At 44.0% G+C, this 21297-nt stretch overlaps 1 protein-coding gene across 1 annotated transcript in view; it reads right to left on the minus strand.

The window, feature by feature from the left end:
* The window catches only part of LOC138265420 (T-kininogen 1-like), a 96634-nt gene extending 75577 nt beyond the window's left edge, over positions 1–21057 (minus strand). The window contains exons 1-2 of the mRNA XM_069213117.1: positions 20777–21057; positions 14211–14327 (exon numbers count right to left, since the gene is read on the minus strand). Of these exons, the coding sequence (XP_069069218.1) occupies positions 14211–14327; positions 20777–20971 (312 nt within the window). The 5' untranslated portion in view covers positions 20972–21057. The remainder of the gene's footprint in view (positions 1–14210; positions 14328–20776) is intronic.
* Between the last annotated feature and the right edge of the window lie 240 nt (positions 21058–21297).

The following is a 21297-nucleotide window of genomic DNA, read 5'->3' on the forward strand; positions in this document are numbered from 1 at the left end:
GTTAATAGTGAATTATAGTGTCATAGTGGGTTGTCGGGTTTGTAGGGGGCTAGGGTGCCAAGTTAATTATGTAATACTTAACAATACATTTTATTATTAAAGGTTTAATTGATCATTATGTAAATTATGTAATAATCATTTTTTTTTTTATAACCAACATTATTCATTTGTATATAACGAGCACCATCTACACATTGCAGGTATGGAGTAATGAATATCCAGATCTGCAGCAACACATATGTCGGCCCTCACAGGGTGTCAACCCATCTATAGTGATAATCCATGGTAATCCCACCATTTCTCCCACACTTTGTCATGCTTCTGAGGACATCCGTGAGATTCATAAATCAGCTTTTCTTGTTGTGCACACCAATCAACACCAGTTCTCCACACCGGTATCAAGGGAGGGTGCAGGCTGCTCCCACAAGTGTGCTATGTCTCTTTTAGCCACTAAACAGGCCATGCCAATAAAAGTTCGATCCGCAAGTGGACCTCCCAGTTCCTCCATCAGCCCCAGCAATGCTATCCTAAGCGTTAACTCAATTGGGTGCCCCAGAACCTCTGAGATCTCCCATCCCACTGCATCCCAGAAGGATCGCAACGCAGAGCAGTCCCACGCCACGTTAAAAAGTTCAGCAGCATGAAATCTGCATCATGCACACACAGGACGGGCATCAGGAAACATCTGTGGAATGCAGGACTGGGACAGATAGTTGCATGGAAAGAATTAACCTGCATCATATACAGGTGTGCAGATATTGCATTGCTCTCTGGGGGCCAGGCATGTCTCCCTCCAATCATCAATCAATCAATCAATCAATCAGGAATTTGAAAAGTGCACTACTCACCTGTGAGGGTCTCAAGGCGCTGAGGAAGGGAGGGGGGAGATGAAGAGGAGGGGGAGGTGCTGCTACTGCTCGAACAGCCTGGTCTTGAGAAGTTTCCTGAAGGTAAGGAGGTCTTTAGTCTGGCACAGGTGGGTTGGAAAAGTGTTCCACATTTTGGCGGCGAGGTGCGAGAATGATCTACCGCCGTTTATAGTTCTGCGGACGCGTGGGACGGTTGCGAGGGTGAGGTCGGCAGAGCATAGATCCCGTGTCGGGGTGTAGAAGGAGAGTCGTCTGTTGAGGTATTCTGGTCCGGTATTGTGCAGTGCTTTGTTAGCGTGGGTGAAGAGTTTGAAGGTGGTTCCCTTGTTGACTAGGAGCCAGTGCAGGTTTCTCAGGTGGTCTGTGATGTGGCAGTGGCAGGGGATGTCCAGGATGAGGTGTGCGGAGGCGTTCTGGATGCATTGCAGCCTCTTCTGGAGTTTGGCCGTGGTTCCTGCATAGAGGGCATTGCCGTAGTCCAGTTTGCTGCTTACGAGGGCTTGTGTGACTGTTCTTCTGGTTTCGGTGGGTATCCATTTGTAGATCTTTCAGAGCATGCAGAGGGTGTTGAAGCAGGAGGAGGAGTTGGTGTTGACTTGCTGGGTCATGGATAGTGAGGGGTCCAAGATGAATCCTAGGTTGTGTGTGTGGTCGGTGGGAGTCAGAGCGGTTCTGAGAGTGGAAGGCCACCAGTATTCATCCCGTGCGTAGGGGGTGGAGCTGAAGATGAGGACTTCCGTCTTGTCGAAATTGAGTTTGAGGCAGCTGCTCTTCATCCATTCAACAATGGCCTTCATTCCTTTGTGGAGGCTGGTCTTGGCGGAGTGCTTGGTGAGGGAGAGGATCAGCGGTGTGTCGTCAGCGTATGAGATGATGTTGAGGTTGTGGGATCGGGCGATGTTAGCGAGCGGGCCATGTAGACGTTGAAGAGGGTCGGGCTGAGGGATGAACCCTGGGGTATGCCGCAGATGGTTACGGTGTCCTCCGAGCGGAATGGGGGAGGCGGACTCTCTGGGTTCTGCCGGTGAGAAAGGAGGTGGCCCAGTCCAGGGCTCTGTCGCAGATTCCAGCATTGCTGAGGTGTGAACATAGGGTGTGGTGGCAGACGGTGAATCCGGATTGGGAAGGGTCCAGGGTGCAGTTCTCCCCGAGGAAGCGGATTAGTTGTCTGTTGACAGCCTTCTCGATGACTTTTGCCGGGAAGGGGAGCAGAGAGATAGGCCGCAAGTTCTGTTCTAGTCATCTAGTTCACCTAGTTCACCTACCCAGCCTACCTATTTCAACCAAAGAGATTCAAAGCCATCCAGGGCATGAATAATCAAGGATCGGTAAATCTGAGTTATTGATTTCTTTCCCAGATGCCCCATTAGTATCTTAGCCACAAGGGGGCTATATACTGGGAGTTGAGTGTCTGGGGGGAGGTGTGCCCTTAGAGTGTGTCATATTTGAAGAAAACTGGAGAATTGTGTGTTTGCTAGAGCACATTTTTCTTATAAATCCTGGAAGGACATCAAATTATCTCCTTTGTAAATATCTCCCAGGTATGTAATACCTATGCGGTCCCACTGGTGAAATCCCTTTAGCATAGAGAGCTGTTATAGCCATGTGCCTTGCCACAAGGGAGTTAGTCCCATTAAGCGGCGATCCCATCGAGTCAGGCACATAGCCACTCTCCAGCAATGTGTCGCCACACGAGTGCATGAGGGCATCTCCTGGGACACAAGGCCCGCATATAGTTGGCCAAGAAGCCCTTCGAATCCCAGCAAGTGAAGGTCTACGCGGTAATCTGGCTCATCCCACCCTCCAGTGAACCATTCATTGATGGGTACTAATTGAGTGGCTACGTAGTATGCATAGATGTCTGGCACTCCCAACCTTTCCCGTTAAAGGGCGATTTCCACGCCAAGTTGAAAGCCACTCTATGGCACCCTTGAGCCCATATTAAGGCAGTAAGTTTAGACATCAAGGTTTGAAAGCACTTGCGCGGTATAGGAAATGGGAAATTTGTTAAGAGATAGATGTAGCAAGGGAGCCACACCACCTTAAAGATTGTGTTACGCCCCATAGGGTTGAGCAGCAGGCCATTCCCCCGACACAGGTTTCGGACATTGACAAGGTCAGGCTTTGAAAGTAAAGCTGCCAGGCCAGATCAGTGTGATATGTGAATTCCTAAGTACTTAAAGGTGTTTCATCATTTGGGGATGTCTGAGCACCAACATTGCCCTCCAGCATTCCCTTTCACCTCCACTAGGATAGAATTATTTGCATTAATGCGAAAGGCAGAGGCCTCACCATAGAGACGAAGAATCTCTAGAGTTCAGGGACCAGAGGCTGGAAAGTCCCCAAGGAATAAGAAGTCATCGTTCGCATACAGTGCCACACACTCTTCAAATCCTTACCCCCATCTCCATCTCATTATCTGCGCATCACAGCGCAAGAGGTACGCCAATGGCTCTATAGCAAAGGCAAACAATAGTGGGGAAATGGGGCAACTTTGTGTGCCCCTCGCCTGATTGGAAAAGGGGCGGATAGTATGCCATTCACCCAGACTTGAGCCATGAAGTTGTGATATAAGAGGTGAATAATTATTCCTAGGCCCAAGCGCAGCAAGACTGCCTCCAAGAAATCCCAAGCGACCGTTCGAAAGGCTTTACAGAATTCAATGAGGAGGAGAGCCAGCTTGTCGTCAAGCCCCGGCACTCGGGAGAGGGCGACCTGGACCCGACGCATGCAATGATGTGTGCCAGCATGCAACCACATTGATCCAGTTAAATAAGATGGGATAAGGTGTGGGCCAGCCGGGTCACCACAATTTTAGCATAGATCTTAATGCCTGCATTAATAAGCAAGATCGGGCGACATGAAGAGCACTGGTCTTGAGGCAGTACCTCCTTTGGGATGACAACAATGGTGGCACAGTTCAGCTCGGGGGGTAATCCTTGCTGAATCACCTCTGCATAGGAGCTCAGCAAGTGGGGCGTTCAAATGGAACAGAAAATCTTATAATACTCAATGGGGTAGCCGTCGGGTCCTGAGGTCTTCCTTTGTCAAAGGTTGGTCCAAATCATGGGCCAGGGAGGGTGGAATGGAGGGCAATGGGACATCCCAGAGAATAGACTTCCCTACCTAGTAGGGGTTACTAGCCATGTTTAAAGAGTATATTATGGCAAAGACCTGACAAATCGCTAGCATGTCCTCCTGAAGACTGCCCACCAAGTCCCTAATGGCTTGCACCACCCTGGAGGAGACATTTTGTGTTGCCAACCAATACATCAGTTTACCAGATTTGTCCCCTGCCTTGTAGACTCTTTGGGTCGAGACCCTGCAACACTGCTTTGCCTCCTCAAGAGAAACCAACCACAGCTGCAGCAGTCCAACCTCCACCGCGAGGCTGGGAGTCTTGTGGCTGCCAGCCTCACGATGAGGCCCTAAGTATCTTACTTTGTATGTCGGTCACCTGCTCTCACTGCAGCAACTCCTGCCGCCTCACATATCCCTTGATCAGTCCTCTCACAGAAAGTTTACACGCTGCCCAAAGTGTCATCTTTGTCAACACTGATCTATCATTAGCCTCGAAAAAGGCTTGGATCTCCTTCTCTACAAAAGCGGCATACTCAGGAGCCTTCAGGTGCCATGCACTGAAATGCCAAATTGTACGCAGAGTCTGCGGTTGAGTGCCCCATTCCGCTATGAGTGGAGTGTGGTCAGATATGCCGCATGGGAGTATTTCAGTGGAGTGCAGCGTTAGAAGATATGTAGCCACATCAGGTCTAGCCATGCTTCTCTGTGGTAGGCTGCGGATTGGTGGGTATATGCGTGCAGTAACGGGTGCCAAGAACGTCATGTATTGCATAGGCCTATAGAATTGGCCCAGGTCGATAGACACACCGAACAAGTTTGCCAGGCTAGCGCAGGGATCAGCAGAGGTATCCCACTCCAGGTCAGGAACTACATTGAAATCTCCTCCCACCAAGATGGTCCCTGGGGGAAGTGCCACCAGAAGGAAACAAAATACCTGGAGAGTGGGCTGCAGCAGTTGTGGAGGGACATAGCAAGAGCCAAAGTTGTAGTGTCTTGTGGCCATGCAGCCCTCTACCCCAATATACCACCCTGGGGGTCCTCATGCACTTTGGTTACTGTCAGTGGAATGGATCTATGCAATAGAAGGGCTACTCCCCTCCAACTTCTAGAAAAGCTATAGTTACCCAGGAGGTAGGTTTCCTGTAATAGGACAACATTTGGCATGTACCTCATAATGTAGAGTAAGACAGCCAATCTCTTGATGCAGTCTAGAAGGCTGTTAATATTCCAAGAAAGCATTGTGATCAAGGGGAAATATGGTGTAATAGTATGTGAACCTTTGGGAGATTCCCTAAAGGCAAGAGTCGCCCATGGATGGAAGCCCTGAATGCAGATCTGTATTATACCTATATTGTCACATTGGCAGACTCGCTGAATGAAAATCTGAAAAGTAAACTCAAAATTAAAAAAAAAGAACATTCCCAGAACAACCAACTGAAACCCCACCCCAAATCCCGCTCCCCATACTTCTTCCCATGAAGCATCTGTTGCCCTCAATCAAAGCATATTGAGTCAACAAAAGAACACTTGAGTAGTAACTCAGGGGGAACCCAACGGCAGTGGTCACACTTCTAAGACGGATGCTATGTCTGACAGTGCACAGGTGTTAAAGTAATCAAATATTGCATCCACATTGGTGGGTATAGTGACAAAGAGTTTGACTTGCTTCCGATTGCCATGGTGGAAAATCACATAAATAAGCCAACTTTGCTTTCCTGCAAGGACAAGTACATTCCACCTCCCATGTCATCATTACAGGTACTCTTGTTAGGCCTCATGTCCTCTCCGGCCATTTCATCTCCTACATATGCCCAGTTCAACGCCAGGATGGTCGTTCCGATGAAGCTGGAACATCATCAAGTGAGCAAAAGAGATGCAGAGTATCTGTGAGGGCTGCATCCAGGTCAGTCATCATCTGCACCTCTTCTGCTGGGGGGGGGAGGAGCCTAGCTGGACAGCTGGCTCCTGTTGAGCAGATCTTGGCCTGGGTGAGCGAGATTGTTTCTTCCTCAACATGCATGTCAGGGGTGGCGACCGAGCTCCCTGCGACCCCATGCCCTGTTGATTTCCTTGGCCTAAGGGTTGTGACGCTCGCTTCTTTGTGGCCCAGTCCCAGGCTTGATCCGATGTATCAAACTAAATGTGGAGGATTGGAAGATGACCTTGAGACGGGCCGGAAAGAGAAGCACGTATTGAAGATTGAGGGCACAAAGTTTCTGTTTCTCTGCCTCAAAGGATCTGCTCCTCTATTGCACTGCCCTGGCGTATTATGGAAATATCATTACTCTTGAGTTCGCATGACAGAGATCCAGCTGGTTCCGAGCCTCATGCAGGATTGTGTTGTGGTCATAGAAATTCTGGATCCTCACTATAACTGGGTGGCCCACCTGAGGCCTGGGGGCAAGGGAGTGATGCGCTCTTTCACTGAAAAACATGCTGGAAAGTTTGACCACTGGGACCCAGGAGCAGAACCAAGCATCAAAAGTTGCGGCCAGGGCTGAGCCCTCTAGTCTCTCAGGAAGGCCACTAGGCACAGGTTATTCTGCCATGAACAGTCTTCAGCATCTTCTTCCCTCTCATCAAGTGTTGCGACAGAGGCCATTAATTTGGAAACTTGGCTTTTAAGCGTGATCACTTCATCTTCAGTCGTAAAGTTGTGTGTCTCCTCTTCCCTTACCCTATCAGTTGCTCTGCGCAGGTCCTGCAGCATCAGCAAGAGGTCCACCCGGAGGCTGTCAACCTTATTTTCCACTGCCTCATGGGAATACTGGATCGCTTTGAGGATTGTTTGTAGGTCCAGTGTGGGCTGGTGGTGGCCGGGGGCATGGAGGCTCCCGTGGTTTCCTCATTGCTCCAAACAGGGTCAGTGTATGAGTCAATTTTAGTTCGTGCTGGTGTGGGCATAGGAGGTTTGCGGTGTCCGATTATCAAGTGGCCCCTAGTCAAGTTAGCAGAAGGTGAGTTTGTTGGGGACTGGCCCACTTGCAACCAGGCAGCACTAGCAGCCTGCCCATGGGGGGCCTCCCCATCTCAGTCCAAGGACAGGTGCACCACAGGAGTCAGAAGATGATTCAGGAAGTCAGTTCACTCCAACAGGGATGAGGTGAGACACGAGCCGCCGGTCCGCCTGCCTCAGGCAGCACGTGCAAGCTGAGTCCCCCGCTCAAGGCCTCAAGGACGGATTGCCTTTCAACCCAGGTGCAGCCCAGTCAATACTCCACAGGTAATTCCAGGAGCCCCAGGCTGCAGTGATGTACTTGTGCAGTAGTGGAGTCTCAGCCCCAGATGATTTAGTGGATGGAAAGTACAGGGCCAAGCGTCGCCCACTATGGCAGAGTGGCGCAGGAGGGTCCGATGGGATGCAATGTGGCAGCCCTCCAGGGGGCCCCCCACCATCAACCAGAGGGAAGGCAGACCCAAGATGGGGGGGACTCACCCTCCGAGGTCAAAGCATCCTGCTCCCCAGGGCAGAGCTCCGGCTCCTGTAGTCTGTGGTGGTAACACATAGGGTTTTTGGGCACGCCCTGACGGCCCAGGCCAGAAGTCATCCCCGCAGCTGGGGAGTCCATCTCGATGTGCAGGCCTATTGCACCACCAGCAGCCCAATAATAATTGATTTTAGTTACATTTTAGGTGTAGATTGCTGGGTTTTTAGGGGAATAGGGTGGGAAGTTAACGAAGTAATTATTAATTAATAATAAATTATGAATTTATTATTGATTATTGGAGTAATTAATAATTATGTACATTATATAATACTGAATTATTTCAGTTATATTTTAGTTGTGTGTTGCTAGGTTTGTAGGGGTATAGAATGGGAAATTAATTAAGTAATGTGTAATTTTAGTATTTAGTTGATTATTAATTATGTCAATTGTGTAATAATTACATATATTAGTTATATTTTAGGTGTGGGCTGCTCGGTTTTGTGGGTTGTTGGGTAGGAAGTTTAATTAATTATTAATTAGTTATTTGATTGATTATCAATTATGTAAATTGTGTTATATTTGATCATTTTATTTATGGGATTCTAGACTTCTAGGTTGGCTGGTTAATGAAGTAATAATTAAATAACCATTATTTTGAAATAGGTAATGATTTATTACATTGTTTATGAATTTTGTAAATTTGTTGTTTTCTTATTTTTTTATATAAATATATTTTATGTTAAGTAATAATTTTTATGTTAAGAGTTTTATATTGTTTCTAAATTAATATGCTTGGAAGTGAAGTAGTTTACCTATTGTTGCTTAGATTGAAGTGGGAAAAGCAAATCTTATCCCTCCGAAGTCCAACACTTTCCCTATTGTTGCTTAGATTGAGGTGGGAATAGAAATGTAACCCCTCTGAAGTCCAGCACTTTCCCTACTGTTACATAAACTGGAGTGGGAATAGTACATTTTACCCCTCTTAATTCCAATGCTTGTCCTGCTGTTGCACAAACTTGAGTGGGAATTGCAAACTTTACTCCTCTAAAGTCCAATGCTTTTCCTACTGTTGCTTAGACTAGAGGGGGAATAGTAATTTTAGCCCATCTGAAGTCTAGCCCTTCCCCTACTGTTGCACAGACTGGAGTGGGAATAGTCATTTTAACCCCTCTGAAGTCCAACGCTTTCCCTACTATTGCACAGAATGGAGCGGGAATAGTAACTCTTACCCCTCTGAAGTCCAATGCTTTCTCTACTGTTGTTTATACTGGAGTGGTGATAGTAATTTTAACCCCTCCGAAGTCCTGCCCTTTCCCTACTCTTGCACAGACTGGAGTGGGAATAGTAGACGTTACCCCTCTAAAGTCCCATGCTTTCCCTACTGCTTCTTAGACTGGAACGGGAATGGTAATTTTAACCCCTCCCAAGTCAGACACATTTCCTACTGTTGCACAGACTGGAGTGGGAATAGTAAATTGTACTCCTCTTAAGTCCAACACTTTCCCTAGTGTTGCACAGAGAGGAGTGGGAATAGTAAATTTTACTCCTCCAAAGTCCAACGTTTTCCCTAGTGATGCACAGACTAGAGTGGGAATAGTACATTATCACCCCTCCGAAGGCTTAACGCTTTCTCCACTGTTAAATGAACTGGAGTGGGAAGAGTATACGTATTATTCTCAGCTTTAAATATATTTCCTAATATTGTTTAAATATATATTTTTTAATATTTGATTATAAATTTAATATTATAGTATTTATTTATATTATTGTTTCTAAATTTTTATATTTTTGTAAATGTCTTATTTTTATAATGTATTTTCATTTTATTTGTTTAGTAATTTATATAATGTTTTAGAATTTATTTGTTAAAATATTTTATATTTTTTGTAACATGTATGTGTGTGTGTGAATATGTGTGATTTTTATAGTAGTAAATTTAAATAGTTAAACAAAAATATTAAAATAACATAAAATATATATTTGTAATAATTGTTTTATATATAAACATACACATATATCACATATATATGTTAATATAAGTATATATTTTTATATAGTATTAAATATTGGTGAGATGTATTTAAGTAACATTATTAATGATATATGTTAAAATATTTCATATTTACTCATTTAAACTATACATATATATATCTATATATATATATAGTGAAATATGATATTTTTGTATGTTGTTAATGATAGTGTGAAACAATATTTTCTCAATATTTTCATTATTCTAAGTATAGGAAAACAATATTTTTGTTAACTATATTTTTGACACAGATTTTTGTTACTCAATATTGTTGGATCTGATATTATGTCAGTGATTCCAATATGTGACTGGCATTGCAATTAGAGGTTAGGGGACTGACCTTTTACCCTTTGGCCTCTCAGGGACATCTTAAGGATTTTGGTGACCCTGGGCCAAATGTATTTTGGAGACCCCGATAAGGAACAGCTTAGAATTTATGATCCAATTTCAGCTCTTTCATGCCCTCTTTGGCCTGGTCACTGACAGTGCACAGACAAATGCCAGAAATTCTAAGGGCCTGAATCAGGGTAAACGTTCACTTTTGTGTAAGTTTATGCTTTTTTACAATTCACAAAGGAATTTTACGAGTGGTATTTTTATGACTGTGGAGTCTCTGCACTCCTGGCAGAAACTCCACACCTAAAAAGATAAGCAGTTTTAAAGATATCACTCATAAAATTACTTTGTGAATTACAAAAGATTGTAAACGTGCACAAAAGCCTAAAGGCCTCATTACGAGGCTGGTAGTCACAAGGCTGCCAGCCTTGCGGTGGCAGTCAGACTGCTGTGGCGGTCCGACCGCCATATTACGAGTTTGGCCGTCTCTGTCAGGATCCTAGATCCTGACGGGGTGACGGCGGTCCTGGCTGTAATCAGCCATTTCATGGCGGTTACACTACCATGAAAAAGCTGGCGGGGAACAAGCGCTGGGGGCCACAGGGGGGACCTTGCACTGCCATGCCCATGGCATGGACAGTGCAGGGGGCCCTCCTGCCCAGCTCCATAGAAATGCACTTTGTCCGCTTTCCAGGCAGTGCGCATTCCGAGGGTGTTGGATGGCTCCCTCCGTGCTACGAGATAGCACTCGGCTCTTTCAAGAGAAAAATGAATGGGTTAAGATGCATACGTCTAGCATGGGCAAAGGTCTCAATGGTGCAGCAGGCACAGTGGCACCAGGGCCCGAGTACTGTGGGAGCAACCGAACCCTAAATATTTCTGTATTTTACTAACCAGCCAGCAGCCAGGCGACCTAATTTCATCACTTGCACGAGGGCCCTTGGGGCTCTTGGCAACATTGCTACTAACTCTACTAGGTCCAAATTACCCAAGTGTCATAACTTTTAAAAAAGATATGAAAGTAAGCATCTAAGATCAGAAGCAGAGTTTCTAGTTGCTTCCTACAGTTATCCATACAGGTCAAGGACCCTTGACTGGTGTGAGAAATAGGGCGTGATTTAGATCTTGGCGGACTAGGTTACTCTGTGATATCCCATCTGCTGTATTATGATTCCTTATTATCCTATGGAAATTGTAATAGGCGGACGGAATAACCCTCAGGTTTGTGACAGAGTAACCCATCCGCCAAGATCTAAATCAGGCCCATAGTCTGGACAATTACCTGTTTGGAGATAAAGGGCCTCATTACGACCCAGGCCAATGTGGGGGTCCGACACCCACATTACGACCGTAATGGTAGCGCCATTATCAGACCGCCAGCACCGCCACTTCTCCACTGGAGGGGCTGGCGGTCCTAATCCGCCAGGGCAGCGCTGCAAGCAGCTTTGCCCTGGGGATTACGAGTCCCTTCTCTGCCAGCTTTTACATGGCGGTAACACCGCCATATAAAGGCTGGTGGAGACATGGTGCAGGGTGCCCCACGGGGGCCCCTGCACTGCCCATGCACTTGGCATTTGCAATGCAGGGGCCCCCATGGTCAGCCCCTTCGTGCTTTTCACTGCCTGCTTTGCAGACAGTGAAAAGCGCAACAGGTGCTGGTGTACCCTACGCACCGCAACATTGTCGCCTGCTCTATTATTAGCCGGCGTCAAAGTTGTGGGTTGTGCCAGTGGCAAACACGTAATAAGGGCTGCGGGAAGGAGACCGCACTGGTGGTAACCTGACTGTGGGACTTCGGTGGATGGGCTTTTCCATCCTTCGAAGTCGTAATCTGGGCCAAAGTGTGGGTAGACCCAGAAGTGTATGTCTGCAGCACAGGTGTTGGAATTCTAAGAAAGACTGACATTTTGGACACGTTCATCTGGTTTATCTAATGAGGAGGAGGGGGTGTGGCAATACAGCGAGAGCTGCAGAGGTTTGAACTGTGGAACCAGTTTGTAGTCTAGGCCTCTGCTCAACATCCTGTGATTCTGAGCAAATCGATTAATCTTCCTGTGCCTGGAAAAAGTTTATCTCATACCCAGGTACAGCTCACCTATGCCCTTGGCTGAGTTCGCACTGTATAAAACTGTAATAAAAATAGTATTTCACTCTTAATGAATAGGGTTAGTCTCTATTGATATTTAAGGCAGATTTCTTTCCTGTGAAGAGCACAGTTCTTTTAAGCATCGAGATTTCAGACATTTTGCAAATGTTCTAAAAGTTTTTGAAATGTTGGCAATTACCCGTAGATTTTTATTCTCTGTGTAAATTTTATGCCAGAGAGAAAAAAGTGGTAACAGCAATAGATATTGGCAAAGCCAATAGGTATGACATGAGCTTCCAATCTTTTGGCTTTTACAATACTTGTTTTTGTTTTGTCATGGTTTTAAAAAAAAGTTTACTATTAGGGAAGCTACCAGGTCATAGTCAATGTATTAAAAAAGCACTGACAAAAAGCAAAAGTGTTTTATGGTCTAAAGAAGCAACTTTGCCATAGCAGTTCTTGAAATTGTATGGAACTACTTTTGTGCAGACGTATTCCCTGTGAAAGAGCAGGATTTTGTCACTCAGACTGAAGTTAGCTAATACCTAAAGTGTACTGACCCACTGCCCAAGGCTGTATGCTGTAGTGGGTGTAAAAAAATGAATGACTCAATAATAAACCTATGGATGAAGATAGGTGGCATAAAGCCCCTATAAATAAATATTTTTACATATAATTTTAGTAAAATCAAAAGATTTTGGCTAATGCCACATCTAAGTAGAGTATAGGTGAAATACATTGATGTATGTAAAGTTACCATGTAAATTAATAATATTTAAAAAAATGGGCCATATTTGCTACTAAAGAGTATAGAACTTTTTTTTAGTGGAGCTGATCAATATTTACAGGCTTTGTGCAGTCACTCAAATGAGCCAAAAGGTAAATTGGGAAGACCGGCTGCAATGTGCTATATGACCTGTTTTGGGTGAAAGCAAAATGTGAATGATAATGTTAAAGGCCACTGGATGAAGCTTGGTCTATAAATTAAGATTTTTTTGGAAAAACAATAATCTGGCAAAACAGCCAAAGCTGTCTCAATGACCAGACCTAAAAAAGGAAGGATGAGTGACTGGGGTGAGGGTGATGGAGCTTAAGTGGCAGCTATTAATCAAGGCTGTCAACACTGCAGACACTAACAAAGGTGCCTGTTTATTTTAATATCCTCAGAGTGGGTGCAGGCTGGGTTGATCAGTGGGCAGTGTGTAACAAGTCTTTGGGGACCACATGCCCATAGAACTTTAGAATTTACCCCGACCAACGTAGGGGCCTTGTGGGGTACATGCAACATATTTTGAAGTGAGGCACTCAATTACATATATAGTAGACTCAAGTTTTTTTGTTTTTAATGTTTTCACTTAGAGTTAGTGTCCTACACCAATTTTAGTTTTACCCAGAGAAAGGTCTTCATCACAAATCGCGGTTCCCTCGTGGAATGTCTAATTCTTTGGCATGCATATAGGGTTGAGGAGAGCGAGGCCCAATAATGGACGGGATCCTGTATAAGGACGTGTTTCAATATTAATAAAATGAAAGAAAAGAAATGTACAAATGTTACTCTTTAACCAAAGGGGACTGGTGATTCTCCAATCATTAATGCAGTATATGTGTTTATATGATGGAGATTTTTTGATGTTATATGCAATATATTTGTTGGACCATTGTATATGTAAAAAGTGTTTTTGATTTTGTTAAGTTTTGTACTTTATTTTTGTGTGCTGTCTAGAAACGATGTGAATATACACAGTCTCTATACCTAAACGTTTTAGTGAATTAATTTAAACTTAAGTTCTATAAAGATTTTGTTGTTTATGTGCCAATATTTATGTGCCCTGCTATACAATACAATAGATTTGGTCTTACGATGCGGTAATGGGACAATGAGCGTTATTGATTTGCAGGTAAGTGGTTTATGCATAATACACAGTGACTGAATCTGCTGTGTAATTTCAATAGGAAATTGTCAGGATCTATAGTCAACACTGGTCTTGATTGCATTTACTTGATTAAACTGACACAAACTGATTTTCCTTCAAACATAGTTTTATAGTTTATTTTTAATTTTTTATATTATGGTTTTAAGTAGTTTTAGCATTAACCTTCGCATAACATAGGCACAGGTTTCCTCAATTTCTCAGTATTTTAACACAAGGAAATTATTGCAAAACTAGTCTGTTCTATTTTTCTCCTCTGATGCAAATCACATTTTATCCAGGTCTTATGACTCAATAGAAAAAATTACGCAAAGTGAAATTGTTCCTTTTTTATTTTTTTTTAGTATAACTGAGGGCACAAGGTGACCAACATACTAGGCAAATTACATGCAAAAGTCAAGTTTAACCAATGTGTGTGTGATTTTCTATGGCCAGCTGAAAACGTACCGCGTCTATGATAGGCCTGAACTGACAATACTGCCAATCGCGTCCATCCCCAGCTGCACATAGGCTTTCTTGGATCTCGTAGGCCACATGGTATTGTTGCTCATTTTCGTCTGCAACCTGTGGAGAAAACCCCGCATACATTACTAGCCTGTGTATGCACAGAAAAACAAACACTGGTAAAGACAACTTTTCTGGCTTGAATGTGCTAATGCAAGCAGATTGTGTTTGTTCACACCTTTGGTCATATCCCTTATTACATTGAAGTGGGGCCTCTTTGCAAGTTTGTGCTGGTTAACCTTTACAGACTTTAGGGGGGAAATTAGGAGTTGCTGTTTACAGCATCTCTGCATTAGACATCTTTCATATGCCTTCTCCCTTTCACTGTGTTTAGGATTCCCAGAGGCGTATACTAACATTCAACTCACAAAGTCCTATCAGTCGACAAGATTATTTGGCAGTAGCAATTTCATTTTGACAGTGAGAATAAAAAAATTCGATTCACCAGTGAATCAGTTGTGATCAGCATACTTATTGCCAGAAGAATTTATCGATTCATTTATAATACACTCTATCAACATGATGAAACAATTGATAACATTTCACAATTTTGATTGGAAAGAGGAAAAACATGTGCATGTGCATATTCTTTACTGAAATTGTACCGAATGAGAAAATTATAGTTCAGGCCCTCTACAGTCCTCTCCAACTAGACCCATAAACAGCAGAAACAAGTGGGACAAATATGGCTGGCTAGCGAGGGAGCCTTTTTTATACACCTGCATCTCTTTCTAGCAGGACTATTATGAAGAGTCCCTTGCTATCAAACCTTCGTATCACAAAGAAATAAAATCAGGTCTATAGTGAAGGCTCCATTGCTATCCAACCTTCATATCACATAGAAACAAAAGCAGGGCCATAGTGAAAGGCTCCATTGCTATATAACCTTCGTATTACATAGGAACAAAAAACAGGCCCACAGTGAAATGCTCCTTTGCTATCTAACCTTCGTATCACATAGAAACAAAAGCAGGGCCATAGTGAAGGCTCCGTGGCTATCCATCCTTCGTATCACATAGGAACAAAAGCAGGGCCACAGTGAAAGGCTCCGTGGGTATCCAACCATCGTATCACATACAAACAAAAGCAGGGCCACAGTGAAGGCTCCATTGCTATCTAAGCTTCGTATCACATAGAAACAAAAGCAGGTCCATACTGAAGGCTCAATGGCTATCCCACCATCACGTCACTTGGTCTGGTAGCAAGGGAACCTTCATTAAAGTCCTGCTCCTATTTGTATGCTCCCTTACTATCTGTCCAAGTGAAGTTGATCCTGTAACATGTTTGCTGTTTAGAAAAAAGCAGTACAATGATTGAACTTAAAAAATAAGGCTATATGGCCTACCGGCAAGACTCACATATGTGATAACAGTAGCATTGGTTGGTGGACTTGCTACCAGTGTTTTTTTTATCCCTGAGGGCCCCATGCCACATTCAAACATTTTGTGGATTTATGCATCATGGAGACCAAGATAACAAATTTTCAGACAATGCACCCATCTTGTAGCATGGAGAATATGTGTGTCACCTTTCTGTCTGAGATTTATTACACAACTATGTGCGCTGCAATGTGAAACACGGATATAGGAACTCTTATTTACTGAGAGCTTGCCGTAGTGGGAATATCGCCAATTTAGTGCAGTTCTTCCCTCCCACAAAACTCTAAATGACCCCCAAACTCTTCGAATTGATTGACTTTCTTGAACTCCATTTGGAAATTAAAACGTCCTTTTTATTGGCTAGGCATTAGAAAGTCAAGAGGAACCATATAGGTCATTTGGTCCAGGAACTGAGTCAGCAGACCCACTCAAATCGATAACTACTACCATACACAAATAACTGCTTATGCATAATTCTTTTTGCATAGAGGAACACAACTTATGCTTTACAGGTTCTGAAGTGACCACCATCTAGGTCACCTCTGTCCAATACTGTCTCACATATGAACAAGATTCTGGCCTTGTATGAGGTCTTTCTGTAGCATCAAAAGTTTTACTGATATCTGTATCTGGTCAACTGTACTATCCATGCACTGTTAAAGGGGTTTCTCAGCCCTCCCTCTGATCTTGAGTTTTATGAGACCTGCGCCAAATTTTGCTTGGCAAAAAGGACTCGGGCAATATATGTTGTTTTGCATTACAGCATGGGAAAAGGCTTCCCTCCCCAGAGTAGGTAATGATTCTCACCAAGGAAGTGGATCATTGTTGACCAACAAGACCTTAAAAGTTCCAAAAGATTTAATGGTCTTCAAGGGTCTTGCATAGGGATGGTGCCACCACCAAACTCTATATGCTTTCCCAACAAACCCATCTAGCAGAACATTAAGACCAGAAGCTACATGATCTATGGAAACACACCACATTCTGGTCATCTATGGACTTGATATTTGTGATAGGGACAGATGCACTCAACCTCTTGGTGGATTTCTTTTTCGTTCTACCCTAACTACAGCTCGCAGTCACTACAGACTCAGATTTTGGGGAGTGAGCACTATATTGGGAACTCTCCATCAGTGTCTTAAGGGACAAATTAGATTTGTCTTAGCTCATAAATTTGTAGCATCTGCTATAGAGCTAAACAACGTCCTGCCAATGGTGATATTCATAAAGGAAACAATACAGTCCTCTTCTATGTAAGGAAACAAGAGGCCACCCTCTTACTGGATATTGGTAGCAGCTCTGTAAGAATGTGCCTTGAATCATAGCATTCTGATGTTCGTTTCCAACATTATAAGGATCAAAATACAGAAGAGGAACGCCAGATCGGGATTTCCATACTTTGCTTGAGTGAAACAATCCCCATTGAGTTCTGAACACCATCTTTGAGGAATGGGGAGGATATCCAGCCAGAGACAACCCTGGAATGCATATTGAGCCAAAATAAAATCACTGCCTCTTGAAAGGGAGCAGCCTGTCCTTGGACTGGATAGGGGTGTTCCTTTAGGCCTTTCATCCAACTCCTCTGATTCTAAGGGCCCTCTAGAAGACCATGGGGTGTCAAGGGTGCCTTGTCTTTCTGGTGGCTTCCAGGTTGGTCTCACCAAGTCTGGATTTCTGCTTTATGTGGACACCACCCACCTCCCCTAATAAAGATAACTCCCGAATATGGAGGAACCTACAATATACAGTTTTGCACCCTTTTGTACCACTGCTCTGCTGGAGTGCATGATTTCTGAGGAAATAACTTTGCACATCTAGACCTTTCTGCACAGAATTTGGAGGTTTTAGTGACTGCTATGAAATCCTCTGCGAGAACTTATTTTGAAAGCACATGGCTCAGGTTTGGATAGTGAATTCTAGCCAAGAACCTCAGTCCACTCACAAGCACAATGAGTTATGTCATTCACTCACATCACCTGTTTGTACACATGCGTACAAGCCTTACTTCACAACTATTCAGTCCTTATGGGATAGGCCTGGAAAGTTCGTCTCAACAGCCAACAGGCCCATAAAAAAAACTGAATGGGCCTAATTTGTTTGTTTACTCTGGCTGGGTGTCCCACTGCATCTAGGGACCAAACAATAGGCCTAGACAGATTCCTGGACAAACTTTCTTAGCTTGTTGCTTTTGGTAAAATTAAGCTTCTTTCTTGGTGGCCGTAGCATCTCCCAGTTGCAGTGGTGGCCGCTCCCATGGACAGTCAGGGGGGCAGTGCGTGGAGCGGTGGGTGATGCTGGTGGGGGGAGGGGGGATTCGAGAAATAATTAATAGAAAAAACACCTGCACTGCCAGATCTGCATCAGTGCTCCCGATGCCTTGGTGCTTCTCTGCTCCTCCCCGTACCCAATCCAGATGCTTCTCTCATGCTATTACACAGCATGAGAAAAGCGCTGGGATTGGCCTGAGCGGGCTAAAATGCCACTCAGGGAGTTAGTGGGAGCCTGCGCTTGGTCTCTATCCAGTTGCAAAATACAGCTCAGATGGGGAGTTCTAAGTCCTCATGTCAGTTTAGCCGGCAGTGGATGGCCGGTCAAACTGACATGCATACTTAGAGCTCACCACCACTACTCCTCCCCCCTGGTGACGTGAGGATTGTTGGCCCCACCCTCCATAAGCGGAAAAAAAATAAAAAGAAAATATAGTACTTTTACTATCATTTTATTTTTCTGGCTTTTAGCAGTGGGGCAGCGCTCCTCCACCATAGCGGAGGGGCCACCCGCCTTACAACTCATCACTATTTTTTATAGGGACCAGGTGCTTTGCTAGCCTCACATTTACATTAATTCCAAAAGTGCTGTCAGGGATCTATGAGCCGCCTTTCATGTTTGGATGCAATAATTCTGGCTGAGCAACTGCTTTGGCCACCATTTCCAGATAGATTGTTCCACTTTAAATGGAGTCCAAACTCCATCTCGTCTCAGGGCACACTTCATTAGGGCTAATACATTGTCGGTGGCATTCACCAGGCATATCCCAGAGACATGCATATGCTAGTTGGCTATATGGGGCATCCCACACGTATTCTGCCCTCGTAAGACTTCCTCCCAGAGTAATATAAGATCTGGTCCTGTAGTATGTATGCCTAAGTTTAAGATGCCCAATACTGCCCTTTCCTCCTCCACTTCTTGTTTACAGTTGCTGTAGAACCCATCTACTAGACTGAGACAGGAAAAGAGTAGGGTTTAACAGTAGGATCAAGTTACCTTAATGATGATTCTGTCACTTTTAGTACATGGGCACTTTCCCACTATCATTGCTATTGCCTTTATCATTGCCTTCACAACATCCTTAAATCACTCAAGTGGCTCCTTTTTTCAAGAAAGGGACAGGTGATGAAGCTCACATGTTTAACTAGGGTGCCCTGTGTTTGACATACTGCTATGTTTATGGTCCCAGCACCCAGAGCACTGCATTAACAACTATATAGGTTTATAGGTTATTCCATGTCCACCACTAGGTGGAAGAGTAGCCCCAAGTTTGACATTGAAGCCTCTGAATTAAGAGGAACAGAGGCACCAAATCAGGCAACTTTATCCTTCTAACCTCAGTCCTATAACAGTCAGGCAAAATGCTTGTCACACATCTAAGGAATTGTTTTCTACAACATAAATGCATAACAAAATGTTGTGGTGATTCTAATATGATCTATATCGATACGTTACTATTTTAACTCCGATGCCAGGATTTTTTGGGCGAGATGCTGAGAGCCTGGGTGGAGTAACCGACCCTGGCAAGATCTATAGCGCAATAGTATGTTAAATTATTAATGCAGTTAATGTTTTAATATAATTGCAAAGAAATTTAACCAAATTGATTTTTGGACAAGCATTCACAACTAGGTTGCTTTTCCACCAGCCGTTTTTAAAGAAATATTCACTGATGACGCGATGGCCGTTTACTTTTTCCCTGTATTAATTCTTGCCGTTTACAGTTTTCATTATTTTTAAAATTGTTTAAAAGCTATACTCGTAACCCCTCCTACACAACTCAGTGAGTTGACATCTGCTGTGACATGCAGGTCATGATTCGATTCTCATCCAGGCCAATTGAGTCATCCTTGCTTCTGAGCTCAGTAAAATGAGTAAAATGTATTTTTATTTAATAGTAATGCCTGTCACTTAGAGAACGTAAACATAATGTATGACTAATGGTCTGTGTGGATTGATGCCTGTATATTTGTTGGGTGCTGTGCACGAGGACCTGTATATTTGTGAAAATAGGTCGACGTTGGTTGGCCTATCTGCTAATGAGCAAGTGTACCTGTATGACGTGTGCCCCATGCATGCGTGACTGCACGATAGCAGGATCAATGGAATTATGCGACACTACGTCATAGCGTTATTTGCATAATTATGAATTTGCCACATTTGCCACACAATCCATTACTTGCTTTGCAGATTTTATTTAAAAAATGTTCCTAGCTCAAAAAGATCAAAAGTTACTAAAAGCACCATGCTTGTTGCGATGCAGTAGAAGGCCCTTCCCAAACGTTGACTCATCACCTCTCAGTAGCGTATTGCTGTGTTTGAGTTTTAAATTGGTACTAATGAGGCGAACTTTTCGGTTAATTTGTGTTAAGGGGGGGGGGGAATAACAAAAGAATGAACTAATACTGTCACGAAATTCTGCCATATTACCCCACACAACGGACCTTACATAATTTTTATCAACTCTCCCGCATAATTTGTTCCTCTTCTACTGCATAATTCCAGTGGCCCTTCGTAAAAGCTAAATGTATTCGTTTGGCAACCAGTTGTAGACGTCTGTTACTGTCAGTTGCTGCAATTACTCCTGCTGAGTAAACTACTCTCCCACAAAATGGTCTATCCATCTGTCATCCCAGTGAGCTTTGACCCATACGTCCAAAACGTTCGGTGTAAACTACTCACCCATAGAATGCGCTTTGGAGGTTTGTCAGGGGTGGGAAGCGCTAGAATTACATTGCAATACCCCTGTTTCTTTAGATGCAAACCTGCAACGTCTAGCGGGTGTAGCGCCTATGCTACAGTGTGCCTCCATTGGCAGCAGAGGGAATGCAAAGATGCCACAAGGATACAAAACGCCCTTACTGTGGTGCCAGCTTCAGTGATCCTGTTCAGGGTAAACTGGTTCCCTTCTTTTCTGCCCGCGTTGTACTTCTTCAGGGCCAGGTTCACAGCTTCAAACACGTTGGGGTCGCTGCAGTTGGCATCTTGGATGGTTGAGGGGTCCCCTCTAATGGAGAAAACCTGGGAGCACAGAAGCAGCACAGATAACCACTTCATGGCTGTTGACCAACCACACTACCTTGTAAGGATGGCTCCAGGAGAGGGTTGTGAACTAATGTCCTCCCTGGGCTAATAATCTGTTATTGATGAGAAGCAGCGGGGTGAGCTTCGGTCCCGCTGTTTACCCTGTTTCAACAGTTCAAACAGGGCAAGTTCGTGCAAACATTTTCACTAGGACACAAAGTTTGTCAACCTCCCTCAAGAGATAGTGGGCGTTGATAATCATTGATTCAGCAGCTTCCCTATCTCAGCAGTGAGTAGAGGCCATGAGGCGTAGGAGGGGTCAAGGGAAAATTAATTGTTGATTATGTCCTTAATGTCCT

The sequence above is a fragment of the Pleurodeles waltl genome, chromosome 11 (genome assembly GCF_031143425.1).
Source record: "Pleurodeles waltl isolate 20211129_DDA chromosome 11, aPleWal1.hap1.20221129, whole genome shotgun sequence".
Classification (NCBI taxonomy): domain Eukaryota; kingdom Metazoa; phylum Chordata; class Amphibia; order Caudata; family Salamandridae; genus Pleurodeles; species Pleurodeles waltl.